General features: G+C 41.1%; 1 protein-coding gene across 1 annotated transcript in view; it reads left to right on the top strand.

Annotated features, from left to right (window-relative positions):
• The first annotated feature begins 293 nt into the window (after positions 1–293).
• The window catches only part of LOC310993747 (endonuclease V-like), a 92174-nt gene continuing 74211 nt past the window's right edge, over positions 294–18256 (top strand). The window contains exons 1-5 of the mRNA XM_083982205.1: positions 294–427; positions 3755–3926; positions 9327–9461; positions 11906–11945; positions 12586–12698. Of these exons, the coding sequence (XP_083838331.1) occupies positions 384–427; positions 3755–3926; positions 9327–9461; positions 11906–11945; positions 12586–12698 (504 nt within the window). The 5' untranslated portion in view covers positions 294–383. The remainder of the gene's footprint in view (positions 428–3754; positions 3927–9326; positions 9462–11905; positions 11946–12585; positions 12699–18256) is intronic.

Below are 18256 nucleotides of genomic sequence, written 5' to 3'. Positions count from 1 at the left end.
TGAAATGTAGCTACCCTGCTGTTTTTATGCACATATTTTGTTACATAGGCTAGGCCTACATATTCTTTTTCACAAATCAGTGAAATGCTTCTATTCTGGATTCTTTAGTGAGACTGACTAAGATCTTAGAAGAAGTACTAAGTAATAAAGAAAGAAAGAAAACAACAAAACAAAGCATGGTGTATTGCTGTAACTCTATGAACCACTAGATGTCAGTATTTACCCTCATAACACCACGGTGACGTTTGGCGCAGGCTCCGCCCCCATAGCGACGTCACAACCAGGAAGCACAACATGTTGTTTGGTGTTCACGTTGCTCGTATGAGTTGAATTTGTCTTCAACACCTTTCTGGGCTGAGCGCGTGTCCAGCAGGAAGACACTGATGTCCGCGGCTCCTGCAGAGGATCTGGTCCAACAATGGGAACGGTCAGACGCTTTTCTCTCTCTGTGTGTGTGTGTGTGTGTGTGTGTGTGTGTGTGTGTGTGTGTGTGTGTGTGTGTGTGTGTGTGTGTGTGTGTGTGTGTGTGTGTGTGTGTTGTAACTCTGCCAGCTGCCATGGAGCTGTGCCATCACTCCTCAGCAGCCATTGATTTGAGAGTTTGTCAAGACAAGACCATTGATAGAACCATGATTCTGAATATGTCCTTAAAGGGATAGTTCAACATTTTTGCGCAAGCAGTGTTTTGACAAGAGCAGAGTTCAGCTGACATATCAGCAGTGTGTGACCCCTGACCTTAGTCTATCTTACAGTTTCTGTCACCAACAATCACAAAGTCTACCTCGTGATCCCTGTCTCCGAGTAGACTAGGTTTTGTGTAGCTAAACTCTTCTACTGTAACTTACAGTAGATTTTAGTCTGTAAGAAAGATTTGGCAAACTGTAGGCCTACAGGTCTCCTTATCCTATCTTGTCTGTAGGTAATTTTGATGAATGGAATAAAAAATGCGTCATGCATTCTTTACTTTACTTTACTTTATTTGTTTATTTAGTCAGGACAATGCATATTAATGAACAGTGAGTGCTAGAGTACCCACAGTAAATACACCAGATTTAGTATACGCTAAATTACATCCGTAGTCCCCAAAACAATACAACAATTAAAGCAGAAGTAAGCGATATTTTTGTGTTAATATAAGTCTTAATTAGTTATATCTTCCAACAGCAATCACTTACATAGAGTGTTTGGACCGAAACACGGGTCTGTCAGTCACTCTGCTCTGCTCTGAGCCGAGGAGAAAACTTTTCTTGTATCCTACAATTTTTATCCAATGAGGAGAGAGAACGGCATGCAGGGCTGTGTGTGCAGCCAAGGGATGCGCCTGAATGTGGTGATTAGGGCGGGGGCTGCTAACTCCATCGGCTGACAAGACGTTATGGTGCGTTCAAGGCAACTCGTAACTCGTGTTTTTCCGACCTGTGAAGTCGTACCAGTTCGATCTGGTACGAGTTCACGGGGCGGAAGTTACGAGTGGGTATTGTGTGAGCTCACACTATGGGGCATTATAGAGTCACCAGTCAAACAGTGTGCATGTTTTTGTCTTTTGACTGTGGGAGAGAACGTTGGAGAACCTGAGGAGAACCCGTACAGGGAGAACAAGCACAAGTAGCACAGGGACCAAACACAGAACCTTGTTGCTGTGAGGTGACAGTGTAAACCTGGCATAAAGCATGCCACAGTCAACAACATACAGCAGGTTTCTTGTGTTCTGAGGAGTCTTGCTTGGTTTACCATTAATCAGAATCTGTTGACTTACTAATCTCTCATGCCAAGCCCCTTTTCATTTATATAGTGTTAGATCACAACAGAATTTCTGTAAAGACACTTTTCATACAGAGCAGGCCTGGAACACACTGTTCATATTATTCATTCCAGAAACCCAACATTCCCACCAGGTGGCAACACAGGCGAGGAAAAGGTGCCTTAAAGAGGGAGAGACCTGGAGAGAGAGACAGAGAGAGAGACAGAGAGAGAGCACAGGAGGAAGGGGCCGGTCCCACATGGTGAAGACAGTATCAGTAAATGTAATGAGTAGCCTAATACTTGTACTAGTTGTAACAACAGGTGCTGCACAGGATGACTGGGCAGAAGGCTGTTTACAGGACAGTTCTGCAAGGGAAAAATCTGAGATATGCATCAAAATGACTTTTACATTTGGAATTAAAGGTCTTAACAGATTCAACATGGAGGATGTTCTTACAAGAGGCCTGATAGGAAACGACCCTGCAGCCAGCAGACAGACAGGACACAGACAACTCAGACAATGGGATGGAATATACAGTTAAATGAGATCAGGCAGGATTATAGGCAGTATCAACATTCAATTACTTTTAGCACCAGCAGCAAATTGTTATGAAAACTGTATAAATGTATAAATAGGCCTATATGTGTTGTTTAGTTGGCTTCAAACTGATGTGGATCTTGTGGTAGTAGCAAAAATGTTACTAAATAATGATTTATTATTTGATTTAGTTTGAGTTGCCATCCGGTGGATGCAAATCTGATGTAGTAGCAAAAATCTACAACTGAACAATGATCCGCAATTTGTTTTTGTTCATATCTTAAAAGGTTGCAGATCTAGTGGTAGTGGCAAAAATGCTCTTTCTAAGTTAGTTTTGTATTTTCTTCTTATTTTTATTCATTCTGGGACTTGAACATGAATGACTTAGTGGATTTTCTGTTGGTGAAGATGCTGTAATGCTTTTTGCTGACTCTCTTGGATTGGATTTGATGTGGACCCTGAGAAGAATAGTCTTCATGTCAATGAAGACTGTCTGAATGACACAAATGTGAATTGGGATTTCAGCTTCTGCCACAGAAAGACGTGACAGAATGTGAAAACAGCTGATCTCGGTGATGTCATGTACTGGTCATAAGTGAGGGGAGGATAACTCTTTCAGTGCTGAGGCAGGGTGTACAGGTGCATCTCAATAAATTAGAATATCATGGAAAGGTCCATTTCCAGTTAGTTCAGGTCAAACACCCCCAACCAAGTATTGAAATGGACATAACTTTTCAGAAGGGCAACATTTCTGTATTAAAAATGTTTTTTTTAATTGGTCTTTTGTAATATTCAATTTTTTTAAGATGCTGAATTTTAGGTCTTCATTAAATGTAAGCCATAATCATTACAATTAAAATTAATTAAACGTATAAATACATGGAATGTTTAATTCTGTGTGTAATGCAGTGGTTCCCAACCTTTTTTGGCTCGTGAGCCCAGTTTGATTACAAATTTCTGGCGACCTTCTCTTCTGGCGACCGTCAGTCAAGATGCGCCAGCTCAGATATTTTTATATGCTGCATTTTATTTGAACTCGATTTATATTTGAGAAAGTGAAAGTTTGGAATACAGTTGTTTAGGATTGTGTGTGGTGTTTAAAATCATAATTTTAAAAAGAATAATAATTAGTTAAAAATATATTTTTATCAGTAATTTTTTTTTAATCAATTACTAGACATTTCAGGCGACCCCATTTGAATTCCAGGCGACCCCATGTGGGGTCCCAACCCCAAGGTTGAAAAACACCAGTGTAATGGATCTATATAATGTATTAGTTTCACTTTTTTAATTGAATTACTGACATAAATAAACTTTTCCATTATGTTCTAATATATTGAGATGCAGAATGCATACAGTATGTGTGTGTGTGTTTGCACATGTACCGCGGCTTCACAGTACCACTCCTGTCCTTACTGTGTGTGTGTGTGTGTGTGTGTGTGTGTGTGTGTGTGTGTGTGTGTGTGTGTGTAGTGAGCAGGCCCGTCTGAGACAGCTGGTGGTGGAGGAGGACACCTCGGCCTGGCAGCTGAGGCCAGACTTCTCTGGCCTGGAGAGAGTTGGAGGAGTGGACCTCTCCTTCATCAAAGGAGACGACATCAATGCCTGCGCCCAGCTTGTGGTGCTCAGCTACCCAGACCTGGAGGTGAGCCGGCCCGCTGCCGTCCCCTCGCTGCACCCACAGCTCACACACATGAACTCAGAGCATCAGCATCCACACCCCAAAGAGTAGACACTCCCACTTGACAGAAAAAGTCAAAAGAATTAAAATACTAACAGCAGACCTGTTTGTGTAGCAGCCAGGTACACATTTTTACATCACAGTACTGCTACACTTTAACCAAGGGCATTGGGGGGGTTAAGATCTCTGTGTCCATACAAGTCAGTGTAGTATATGTTAAAATCATTAACTTTGATAAAAGGACATGGCTAATTTACCTCTTTATTTTGGCATTCCCATATTCGTTAAAGTAAAAGCTATTTCAGTCACCATTATTCTTCTTAGCACATTTTATTTTGTTGTTATTGTTGTGGTAAATAACACATTTATTCTGACAGGACTAATGCTTATTATTAATTTTTGTCATAACACCACTTGCCACTGTGTAGTTATTTCTTACCAGGCACAGTTTGTGATTCAGGCAGCTATGACAAGACTAACAGTCAGTCACCTTGTCATTAATACAATGTAAAGACCAAATATTCTAATATTATTACAAGTTACTGGGGGCTTTGTAGATGATGAGGAGAATCTTGAAGTGAAGAATCAGCGAGTCTTGTTGTCTGGTTGTCACTGAGTGTGAATCAAAACAGCTGTGGCCACTAAACCAAAACTAGGAGTAAAAAGATCCTGAAACGTTCCTTAGGGCTGAGAAGGATTTTTTAGGCTCATCATCACCATGAGTACAACCACCACTCCTTAAATTCATTGATGGCATGGATTTATTTTAAACCTCTATTTCACTTTATTTAAAAAAATGTTTCCATCATGTGTGAGTTGTACTTTGTTTTGTTTTGGATTTTTATACTTTTGGGAAAAACATGAACTATTGTTTTTTGTTTATTTATGCTTAAAGCAGAAGTAAGTGATCCGGTGGTTTTGGCTAACTTCCTGTCAGCAGATGGAGTTAGCAGTCCCCGCCCTCGTCCCTACGTCACCACATTCACGCGCATCCCTTGGCTGCACACACAGAGAGGACCGCCCCTTTATGCCATTCTCTCTCCTCATTGGATAAAGGTTGTAGGATACAAGGAAAGTTTTCTCCTGGGCTTACAGCAGAGCAGAGTGACTGACAGACCCGTGTTTCAGACCAAACACTCTATAGAAGTGATTGCTGTCAGAAGATACAACTATTTAAAGCAGAAGTAAGTGATATTTTTGTGTTAATATAAGTCTTAAATAGTTATATCTTCCGACAGCAATCACTTACATAGAGTGTTTGGACCGAAACACGGGTCTGTCAGTCCCTCTGCTCTGCTCTGAGCCGAGGAGAAAACTTTTTTCGTATCCCACAGTTTTTATCCAATGAGGAGAGAGAACGGCATGCAGGGCTGTGTGTGCAGCCAAGGGACGCCGTGAATGTGGTGACGTCGGGACGAGGACTGTTATGGTGCGTTCAAGGCAACTCGTGCCACCTGTGAAGTTGTACCAGTTCGATCTGGTACGAGTTCACGGGTCGGAAGTTACGAGTGGCCGTTATAGTGACTTTCACTGGTAAAACAGGTCGGAAAAACACGAGTGGGTTGCCTGAAACGCTACAAAGTCGTAAGTTGTGACTTGAAGCTGTAATTTACGGTTTCAAAAGCCTGCCTGGAACGCAGCATTAGCCAAAACGACCGGATCGCTTACTTCTGCTTTAAGACTTATATTAACACAAATATTCCGCTTACTTCTGCTTTAAATCATAATGTTGTTTATTGATGTGTTTACTTGATTTTTCAAGTAAAAAAAAAAAGAAAAGAAAAGAAAAAAGACCAAAAATAAACTCACTAAATTAAATTACTTTGACATCAACCATTCTGATCAAGACAAGTTCTCTTCCCATGGCAGATGACGGCTGGTGGCTGTAAAAAGATATAGACATGCAGTGTAATGGTAACTCTCATCTACAGTAACAACAATGTTGAGACAGTTCCTCCAACCATATGTCAAAAACTTAAAAAACAAACTCATCTAAACAAAATGGACACTTGTTATTGATTAGTTTTTGTAAAACTATCCTCTATAATCACTAACACTGTGCCACCTTTGACAAGCGCAATGGATTTTTAATATTCTTCACCAATAAAGCGGTGGATGTCTGAACGAGATTGCATTTTCAACCTAAGCGCGACAACCACCTAAGTGGACGTGTCAAGTGCAGAGAGCGGTGTTGATCCACAGTGAAGCGGTGCTTTAATCTACAGCGCAGCTCCAGTTCAAGTCTTGTTAAAGTGGCTGTTGTTATAGTGACCTTGGCAGTCGCGATTTTCATATCATTAACCTTCCGACGCGGGGCTTTCACCAGCTCTCCTCCGTCATGCTGTGTGTCTGTGCATTACCAAGCCGCTGGCACGTTGCAGTTTGTCTAATTAATGACATAAGTCAGCGCTGCGCACGTTGTTGATACATGGAGCCGACAGCACTGATGAAACGCTGACCAACAGTGTGACACCTCAGGCCGTTTATGACGCACAGCAGCAGCGGTAACATGACACGCAGTGTGGCGGCCGGCGCTGACGTTAAACAGGAAAAAGGCAAAAGTTTACATTTAAATAAGCCAAGGTCAAATAGAAAGTCGTCATCTTTGAAACTGTGAACTGGAAGAAAAAATATCTTTTCATTATGAATAGAAGAGCCCCACTTATTGAAAATCACATCTTCCACACAGGAGACAACATTTTACCACAGCTATTTAGCAGAGGGGGATGAAGGTCACTGCTACAAAGACATAATATATCCCTGAAACATCATGTACCTGAAAGAGAGCTGACATTTCTGATAACTGAGCAGATTCAGAAGACGTTCACAGGTCAAGACTCTGTGGGCTTGTCGTGAGCACTTGTGTCTAATGTTACATCATCTGAGGCTGCGGCGCATGCTCGGGCTCTGAGCACAAAAATATTTTTTTGAGCCGCTCAGAAAGTAGTTCAGCAACTTGAGCACCGCTGCTCTCCTGAGCCATGTTAATGCTCAGTGGGACACTGGAGCCAGAAGGTCGTCAAGGAGACATGGCTGCACCAAAATAGACAGAGATAAGAGCTCAGGGGTACAGATATGCATGAAGCCTGTCAATGTGTGTTAACTATTAAAGGGATAGTTCACCCAAAATTGAAATTTCGGGGCTGGGAGAAGTTTCAGTTTCAGAGTCCTCCGTGGCTTCTCTGAGATACAGGGGGTCTCGGCGTAGCAGTGCATGTCCATATAACGGTTGCGAATGGATACCAACTGTCTTCGTAACAAAAAGACACACCAAAAAACATCCAAATACCTCCATGCTGCTCGTATGTAATGTCCGTCTGGTATTGAAGCCCCGAAATGCGAAATTGTCCCGAAATTTTTTTTATAAGTCTATATTTCAAGCTTGTTTTGTAGCAGAAGCTTCTCGAAGCTCCTCTTCCTGGTTCGTCAAATTTGGACGAACTGGGAAGAGGACAGACCCTGGTTCGTCCAAATTTGACAAACCGGAAAGAGGAGCTTCCGCTACAATATAGACTTATTTAATTTTTTTCGGGACAATTTCAATTTTGGGTGAACTATCCCTTTAATGCAGCATGGACAGAGAAGATGTAATCATTTCATGAACCCAGTGTTATTTTAATTTCTCACTGTGAAATCATTTAAAGCAGCGGCCCCCAACCTTTCATCCCCGCGGCCCGGTGGTTGGGGACCACTGATTTAAAGTGTCAGTAAGACTCATAATATTCACATTTATAAAAGCTGTCTGTTCTGTTTAGTCTTACAAAATACAAAAGATCTACAAAAAAAAAAAAAAACATTTACAACAATTGTACAAAAATTTTACAAAATACAGTGGCAGACAGGGCAGTTGCTAGGAAATCTGGCCCCCTGAAAGAAAACTAAAGTGGGCCCCTGCCCCCTGACTTTTCATTGCCACTATTTTCTTGGACTACGTATCCATTATCATTTTTATTTATTTACTTAGTTTTAAGATAAGATAAGATGAGCCTTTATTGTCTCCTAGAGTAGAGAAATTTGTCATGGGAAATCGAGAGATGAAATAACAATTTCACTTGCACTTTACTTGACGGGTGGGTGCATAGCAAGACCAGGCTGTTTGTAATGCATTCATGACGACTTCATATTGCATGACTCAGCATTCATACAGTACATCAGGTTACATTGCTATTGCATAATGAACTGGGATTTTTTTTCAAAATAAAAGTCCCCTAATTGCGCCTGGAAATACAAGAACAATATAGCCCTATTCAGCATTCTATTGCAATGGTTCATGAAGGCTCCATGAAACAGTTACGAATGCACATGTGTGTTACCCAGATGCTTCATCAAAGTCCCTCTATGGCACCTGGAAGTAGGCCTACTGGGACAAAATACAAACTTAGCTGCTGGTGGCAGACACTAACCCAAAGAGCTACCGTCAAAACATCAGATATTACACATCAAAGTGTAACACATTGTTGAGTGTTTTCCAGTCCCAGTATGAATACTGAATAATGAATAAACAAGAAATAATACACATTTTAAATACCAGTATATTGTTGATGGGAACTTACAGTAATGACTTGAAACAACAATGACTTCAGAGCCTGATCCTAATCCTCAGTTGTGACTTGCAAAACAACTGTTGCCTCCTTAAAAAATAGTAGCATAGAGACTTTGAGTGCACTTATGACAATATTGGATTTAAACTACACAATAACAATATTACTGTTTTATCAAAAGAAAAAACAAAGCCCAAAACAATTTCTATCAGTCGAATTCAACTCTATCTTTGCTTATTGTTAGTTTAGACTCAGATATAAGTGTCTTCACAGTCACAACACCTCTACTACAACCCCACATACTAGGTGATGCTGGTATTTGATCTGTTCTGTTTTCAGCCAGCCGACTGGAGCTGTAAAACCACAAGTACAGGAGATCATCTTAATACATTAACTTTGTCTGCTGCTCACATTATGTTCACAGCCTTTAATCAAGTAACAGATGTTTCATTTTTTGCCAGATGGGCGATGTAAGTGACCATCTTTCACAGCTTGCGTATGCGTCTGTGGTCTTGCCCTCACACACACACACACACACACACACACACACACACACACACACGCACACACACACACACAGGGTACACGCATTTGTCCAAAGCATGCAGGCCCCGGAGCCAAACACTGTCACTGTCTGAGCTCCGTCCACAGGCACTGATTTATCTGTTTTTATCATAGTCACACATTTATGAAGGAAGTTTGCTCGGTTGTGGTTTACAAGGAGATGAAGAGGGATGTGTGATTGGAATAGTGTCTACAGCCAATCATTCACCATACTGCCCTCTGTCTGTGCCCCCCCCCCCCCCCCCCCCCCCTCCACCAGGTGCTGTATGAGGACAGTCAGATGGTGACCCTGACTGCCCCCTACATAGCCGGCTTCTTGGCCTTCAGAGAAACCCCGTTCCTCCTGGAGGCTCTGCAGCGGCTTCAGATGAAGGAGCCATCACTTCTCCCTCAGGTCAGCTTCTGCACACTCACATTCAACATTTTGGCAAATTGGCCCTTTGCCATAATCCCTATAGTTTTAGGAGTAGGTTCATTACCTTTAATTGTTGGTGCAAGCTATTTTTAGAATGGCAGAGCAGAGCCGCGAGCTGCTCAGAGCTACACTACGGAGGCTAATGGGATTTCTTGATTTCCCTCATCAAACTCATCAAATACACAATCCAACAACTCCAAAACACTCTCATGGACAAGTTGTGACCTGCACATTCACCACGCTATGAGATAATAACACAACGTTACGAGACAGAGAGGTAAATTCATGCAAAATCACTGATGCACGTTCCCATCGGGAGCAGTTTTTTGGCAAACATTCTCTGCATTTACCTCAAGAACAACTGTCTCGTAACGTTCCTTTATTATCTAATAGCGTGATGAATGTGTTGATTTAAGTATGACTTGATTTAATTGATTGATTGATTGAGTACATTTAAAGTTCAGGTTTAGAGAAATATGCTTGTATGCTTTCTTTGCAAGAGTGAGATGAGATATCTGTAAGATGAAAACTGGCTACAGACCTGGCAACCCTGGTTGGCTACACAACGGCATTTGTTACACTAATTAAACATCCTTCCAATATTCTCTCTATACATATTGTTTGGGGGTTAGGGGTTGTCCCAACATGATACCTACAGTAATGTCTCAACAGAACTTCATCAGAATTTGCACAAACATTCACCAGGACTCAAGGGTGAACTGATTAGATTTTCGGTATCAAAGGTCAAGGGCTTAATGACCTCAAAAGACACAGTTTAGGGCTTGCTAGTCTCGCTGGCCAGACCCTCCTCCAGAGAAGAAGGGTCTGGCTGGTCCGCCTATGATTCTGCGATCGGAGAAAAAAACGCTCGGGCCGTTTTTCAACCAGTCACAATCGTTGTGGTCAGCGCCGTAGCAACGGTGCACTTGCAAAATATTGCCGGTTGGAAACTGGATTTGGGTCCGCGGTGTAACGACGGTCGGCAACCGCTGACGGATATTTATTCTTTTGTTCGGTTTAACGGCGGTTGGCAACCGCTGACGGATATTTCTTCCTCTGTTCGGTTCATGACACGGATGTATAATAGATCCACGGTTCGGTTCCTGTTGTTTGTTGATGTTTCCCTTTGCCGGGCGGACTGTGAAAGCTGCAACATGGAAGCGGGACTTCCGCCGGGTGGCTCGTTCCGACCAATCAGAGGCTAATCGCAGCAACGCACTTCCGTCAGGCCAGACTAAGGCCTTGCTAATGTAATTTTCCACTCTACTCAGGACCCAATGCAGCAATTATGAGAATATTTCACATGGAGGGTTGATATTTGATTGGATTTAGGATACACAGGGATTTAACCTGAAACTAGTCTGACAACAGTGGTGGAGGCAGACGACTGTGAGCTGGTAATTGTAGTTTGTAAACTTTACTCTAACATATTCTGTGTATGTGCTAGCATGGTTTCATTTTGAACAAAGTTATTAATAACTGTGGTACTGCAGGAGAAGCCATGTTGCGCAGTGTTTTTTAGACACTTCAGAGGTGATAAAAAGACTGACATCTGAGTCTCAGCTTGTATTGTGTCAGGGTCTGTTGTCAGATTGTGTTTGTGTCTCTCCGTCTGATTATTCTTATTTCTTGTGGGAACAAAACTTTTCCATGAAATACTGAAGTTTAGTTAAGCTAAGTAGTTCTTTTGGCATAGTTGACTGAGTGGAGCTGTCCATGGTACTGAAAAGGACTTAATCCTGGAATCATAGATTAAAATTTAATATTTTGTTATGTTGCAATCAAATGTATCTATGATCAATAATGCAGGGATAAGGAAGGACAGTGTGATGTGGAAGTCCATATTTTTATTTTTATTGAAAGTTCATAATTATTTTATATTAGCAGACTTGTAGTGCCACATTATGTAATAATGCCGCATTATGTAATAATGTAATACATTTTCACCTCATGATGTAATAACGCCACATTTTGTAGTAAAATTCTTGAATGCAATATGTAATAAACTTTGCCGCATTTTATAATAAATTGTTACATAATGCACCGACTTATTACATTTTTTTCATAAAAAAAGTGCAACACTTGCATTTTGTTATAATTAGGTGCATTATGTTACAACTTATTACAAAATGTGGCAAAGTTTATCACATATTGCGTTCAAGAATTTTATCACAAAATATGGCAGATTATTACAAAATGCGGTGTTATTACATCATCAGGTGAAAATGTATTACATTATTACATAATGTGGCGCTACAAGGCTTGATAGTCTACACAGGACCAATGTAGCTAGAGCTCACTGGTCCTCAGGAACACATCTTTTACTCAGCCTTTATGACTGAAAATGAACTGTTAAATCTTTGTCTTCATAGTGCCTCAGATGTATTAATTCCATCTGTATTTGCTGTGTTCCCTGTGTGCAGGTGGTGTTTGTGGATGGGAACGGCCTCTTCCACTACAGAGGTGAGTCCAGCTGGTCTACACTCACCTGCTGATGAGTGGCGTCTGTGATTTATGGAAGAGCACGTAAAGTGACAGCCAACAAGGAAAGCACGGGTCGCACTAATTCCCTCTGTTTGATTAACGCTTGTTAAAACTACAATCCACATCTGTCTCGGGGAATTACTAGACCCATTTATTTCTGAGCAAATGAAAGTATAACTACAGAGGGGACCAGAGGGCTGAGCGAGTGCAACAGTGAAGTGAAGTCTGAGAGCACGTTCAGAGTAATGCACTGTCAGGTTGTACTTGTTTCAGAGGATTTTTGCTGTGAGCTCTCATTGAGAAATCAAATTAAGACTCCATGCACATCTATAACGTGGAGAACAGGAGAGGGAAGACAAGACCAAGTGATGTACATGTTATTTTAACAAACATTTTTGAAAGTGACAGCACCATAATGACATTTACAGTAATTAAATCAATTTGATGAACAAGAGCTCAGTTAGGAATTAATTAAGAATTGAAGGTGAGCCCATCGAGCTGTGTAGGTCAGTTGGATGAATTTTGACTGCTGTCTTGATGTTGACTACAGACGGGATGAACTGCACTCACATCTGTTTTATATCATTGTTGACGTTTTGTGGCTGTTTGGGCTCTGCAGAGTTCGGCCTGGCCTGTCATCTGGGAGTACAGTCTGGGCTGCCGTGTGTGGGCGTGGCCAAGAACCTGCTGCAGGTGCAGGGGGTGTGCAAGAGTGAGGAGCACCAATCACAGGTGAGATGGTCACAGCCTCACCAGATATCAACCATGGTGGAGTGATTGTGTTTTCATGCTGTTAAGCCACTTATTAAACCATCACAATTACTCCAAAGCTGTTTAATTAATGTATTTAAAATGTAGCATAACAAATCCTGCTTAGTTCCTCTTTAAGACCCTTTTATCTGGGGACACAGATGGACACCCGCCTGTCCTTTCAAACACACTCCGATACCATCTACAACAAAGCACTCCAGCGTCTCCATCTTCTTAGGAAGCTGAGGCATTTTAATGTCAGCAGAAAGATTTTAACAATGGTTTACTGGTCACTCATAGAATCCATTCTCACCTTCAATATCATATCTTGGTGCAACTTCCACACCAGCAAACAGAAAACAAAACTATCACGCATCACGGCTCAAGCCAGCAAAATAATGGGTTCACCACAAACCCCACTGTCCCATCTGTATGAGCGCTCTGTGATCAGGAAAGCCATCTTGATCACAGAGGAACCTTCACATCCTCTCCATTCCTCATTCACCCTCCTCCCTTCAGGCAGGAGGTACAAAGTCCCCCTGGCCAGAAAATCAACCCACAAAAAATCATTCATTCCATCTGCAGTCACAGCCCTCAACAGTAGAAGAACTCCAACCTAAACAACCCTATCTATCTATCTATCTATCTATCTATCTATTTATCTATCTATCTATCTATCTATCTATCTATCTATCTATCTATCTATCTATCTATCTATCTATCTATCTATCTATCTATCTATCTATCTATCTATCTATCTATAAAGTCCACTTAAAGTTCATATAATCTAAATATCTGAAATAATCTCTCTGGTACCTCCTTGACAAAAGCAGTTGTCCACAGACAAAGACATGGTGGCATCCACTCAGTTAGCCACAATCAGTCCCAGGTGTGTCTCCTAAATATATAAAATAAGGGGCTTTATAAATATCCACTGGCTGCTAAGGATACATTTATCAGATTTTGCTGGTCGAAAGGTCAATGTCACTGTGACCTTACACTGACTAGAAATAGTCATGTGCTGCAGTTTGCTACCCCTAAGCTGTGTCTCGATTAAAAACATGAATTCAGTTGAATACTTTGCTGTCATGTAGTATTAGGGCTGGGACGATATGCTTTTCTCCCGATTCGATTCTTCTACGATTTTTTGGATGGCGATTCGATTTAAATTGCGATTCTACGATATTGCCGATTCTCTCGATTTTTAGTCTGCATTTTTAACATTTATCTGCACACAAATACTGTAGGAGCCTATAAATTAACATACTCCATTATAAAGTGAACTTAAACCCTTTTCAAAGCCTGTACTCTCTGTATGTAAAAGAGGCTAACAAATACACATTGCACAATATTTAAACAATTAAAAAAAAAAAAAAAAAAAAAAAAAATCGATTTAAAAATCGTCAAAAAAGATATCGCGATATCTATGTGAATCGATTTTTTCCCTATGTAGTATACTACTTCTGTAGTGCGCATATTTCGACAGTTAGTGTTGTCTCAAATCGAATACTCTGGTTGTGCACTTACTGGAATGATCGCAATGGTTGCCAACATCTTCTTCTTTTTTGGACCCCTATTGTCGCCCGTCACACATCTACCAGCTGGGTTTGTTTGTAATTTCGATTAGCAGTACTCTCTTACTTTCTTGTTTTTGCTTGTGTGGGCCACCTGTTTCATGCGAGGTCGAGATGAGATCACGCCGCCGTCGTGTTAGCCGGCTCCTCTTACGTGCAGAAAACATTGGCCTGCCGGTACGTGATTTACATTTATTATATTCCGCTACGTAGCCAAGATGGCGATCATTGGGGGTGGGACGTGTCCATTATCCAGGTACTTAAAGTACACTGCATTTTGACATACTTGTCAGTGTGAACGCACTTACTCAGAATAGTAAGTGTAAGTTAAATTGAGACACAGTCTGGTGTCTTATAGAACACAAACAAAGAGCCTGAGAAGCTGCAGTGCTGCATTGTGATACTTTAAGATGTGAACAAATGCCTCTGCTGTAAAAGAGCTGACGACCCTGACCAGAGCATCATTAAGTTTTAAAGTGTAATCACTTTTTCCTCTTGTGTTCATCGGTGACTTTTTTCATGGAAAAACAAAGAAATGTCAGAGAGACGGGAGGTAGAGGACAGAATCCACAATTGCTCAATGTGTGTGTGTGTGTGTGTGTGTGTGTGTGTGTGTGTGTGTGTGTGTGTGTGTGTGTGTGTGTGTGTGTGTGTGTGTGTGTGTGTGTGTGTGTGTGTGTGTGTGTGTGTGTGTGTGTGTGTGTGTGTGTGTGTGTGTGTGGCACCGCACGGTTGTGTGTAACACTGTTTTGACAGTGTTTTATTGCGAGCCAAAGCCTCCTGTGTAGCTAATGCTAATGTGACTTTTTGAATACAAATCAAGCTGGAACAAATACCTGTTGGTCAAAGTGTACCTGTGGGACAACACAATCTTGATGTCATTAATATGCAAATGTTCACGCTGGTTCAGTCTGGAGCCTCGGTGACCTGTCGGGGAAGGAAAAAAAAATCAAAAACAAGTGAAAGTTAAGTGGAATGCTGTCTGCAACAGAGGGAGAGACATACTGAATGTGTCCTCTTTTCAGAGGAGGGTTTATTTGAAAAGATAAAACCCCCCCAAACACACAAACAAATAGACAAAAAAGCTTCACACACTGTTGGCAATGCATGTCATCCTCTAATGGGATCATTAGCATGTGGGGGTTTGCCAATAATGTAATAAGATATTACAAATTAATAAAATATTACACTATTTTAAAAATATATTACATAATTGGCTGGTTATTACATTATTGGCCTCGTATTAATAAAAAACTTTTGACATTGTGATAACTGGAGCCAATAATGTAATAATATAGTACAGTATCACTATATGTTTTTTATTTTCAGGGTTGAAGATGTCACAGAGTTGTGAAACATTTGAAGTTCTGTGTCGTGTGCCTGTGTCTCAGCAAACTCCTACTGTACCATGCTTCATGATAATGTGATGTGCTTGGCTGTTTCTGGTTTGTAAATGGAGGACGTAAGCGTAGTAGGCTATCAACAACCTCATTGTAACACATCGACATGTTTTACCCTGAAAATGAATAAAAATAAATTGATACATTATCGACACCAGTTATTACATTTTCAAAGGCGTTTTTAATACTTGGCCAATAACATAATAACGTTAATGGCCTAGTATTAAAAAAAGTTACTGTCATTAGCCATATTCACAGTGTCGCCATCTTTGCTAACCGTCATCATCACTCAGGGTGGGATGACACATAACAACCGTTGAGCTCTTTAACGTTTCCGGTGTTCACCACAACATCTGATATCGGCTAAAAATACAAGCTTGTTAGCATCTTCCAGGCTTGAATAACGTGAAATGAATCTCGGTGTGCGTCGACTATCCACAGTTTTTCTGCTTTCCTATAACTTACATAACATTAGCAAGGGTGTCAAATCAACGTTGACATTACCGTTACCGTTAGCAGTTGCAGCTAACGCCGGCTAACGTAATTCAAATCACCCACCCCGAGGGATGACGGAAGAAAAGATGGCGACGCTGTTAATATGGTGAATTGACTCAAGCATTTTATTACATTATTGGCAAATTATTACGTTATTGGCTTCATAACATTTAAAATGGTAAAATTACATCATTGGCTGTTATTACATTTTGGTTTGCTACAGGGCGTAATGTGAAGGAAGCCTCCATGTACTGTATGGCTGATGCAGGCCAGGTCCTCCTTAAAAGGACAGTTTTTATGTGACAGTGATAATAATTGAACTTAAGTGCTTTTCATTATGCAGATTCTTTGTAGACGATGTAGCTCAGTAGTGGAGCGGTGATGGACGTCTCCTCTAATGCTGATGACAAGAGCTTCTCCAAAGGGAACCAAAGTGGAGGCTCTAGCAATCAGCTGATCCACTGCTAACTCAATTAGCAGGCCGTAGCCCGTCTGTTTCTAACCCCAGCAGTCTCCACGTCGCTGTGTAACATGCTAATTCAATTCTCTGTAGGAGTGTATCCATCTCCCTCAATTACTGTTTGTGGTTTCGGCGTCAGAAAATTGTTTCTGCTTGGGGAAGATCTGATCTCTTTGTTCACACCACACACAGTCAACGTCTGAGAGCACGCCCACACACACAGACACACACACAGCTACTGATGCATCCAGAACCAAAATCTTCTAGTGGCTAGGACATGTTGAATTTAGGTATCAGTGGCATCAGCATTACACGCCCATGCTGCATCTTTGGATCAGTGGCCCAGCATGAAATTTAAGAGCACCCCTCCCATCCACGTTGATGTAATTGTCACCCTCTGGGGCTCCGTCTCATCTGTCAGCAGACGCGCAAAGTACGGCGGCGCCTCGGGTCGGCTCCATCGTCGGGGTGGGAAATTAGTTTTGAAGTTATCTGTGGAAACACAAGCCATATCAGGCTCCACACCAAATTTCTTGAAAAATTTTAGAAATAAGATTAACCTGAACCAGATCCGAATGTCGACCGTCGACAAGCGATGTGCCGCCACGCTCAATTAAATGTCATTGAACGCACCAGAAAACATTTCCAACTGGCTGACAGTTTTTAATAAACCAATAAACTATCTGAGAAGTGTCTCGGAAAAGTTTCAGAGTCGACTTTCTCACTGTTGCAGTAATTAAATGTGTGAGCCTCAAGAGTAAAGCAGTGTGTACTTTCAATATAAAAAAAAGTATTGTGTGGTTCTATTGTACAAATAGACATAATTTGTAGCTGGAGGCCTTGTTATTTCCGAAATTCTCCTTTATCCACCAAGTTAGAGACAACACATTCATCTTCACAGAGAGTGGAAGAGCTTCTTAAAGGAATAACTCAGCATTTGGAGTGATACACTTCTTCTTTGTTTGTTTGAGAGTGAGATGAAAAGATCGATATTAATCCAGACCTGGAGTCAGGAGCTGATAAGTGGTGAACAGCGACTTTCTGCAGTCTTATGGTATGTTAGGAATCAATCGATCAATCAAACTTTGTTTGTAGAGCACTTAATAGCAACCCTAAGTGCTTTACATGATAAACTGGAAGATTCCCTTTCAGAATTTTTGTGAGTGCCACGGGGGCCGCTGCCCGGGTCGGCATCTCTGTCAACATGGGAATCAAACCCATAACCTTAAGGTCAAGACAGAGCTGATCAGACAGACACATGGTCATCTTTCTCTGAGCACTGATATTAAGGAGTCGACCTGTGTGTGTCTGTAACTGTAACCACAGAGTGTTACATATTTCCCAGTTCATAGCTGTACAGGTCAGTGCCTCGGAGCGTTGCCCCATGACATTAAATAATAAACTAAAAGGACAATTATGCACATAGACATACACGCATTTTCCTACACACGTGCATTCACACACAGAAATTAAAACACTGAGGAAACGCTATCTTACGCTCAACAATAACAACAAGGAAGGAAAAAAAGATAAATGGCATAGAATAAAATAAATAGATATAATAAATAGATAATACAAAGGAATGAAAATAGTAATTTTGCATCAAATTAA

The sequence above is a fragment of the Trachurus trachurus genome (genome assembly GCF_905171665.1).
Source record: "Trachurus trachurus genome assembly, chromosome: 1".
NCBI classification, from domain to species: domain Eukaryota; kingdom Metazoa; phylum Chordata; class Actinopteri; order Carangiformes; family Carangidae; genus Trachurus; species Trachurus trachurus.
The sequence above is the reverse complement of the archived record's forward strand: the minus strand, read 5'-3'. Positions and strand labels throughout refer to the sequence as shown.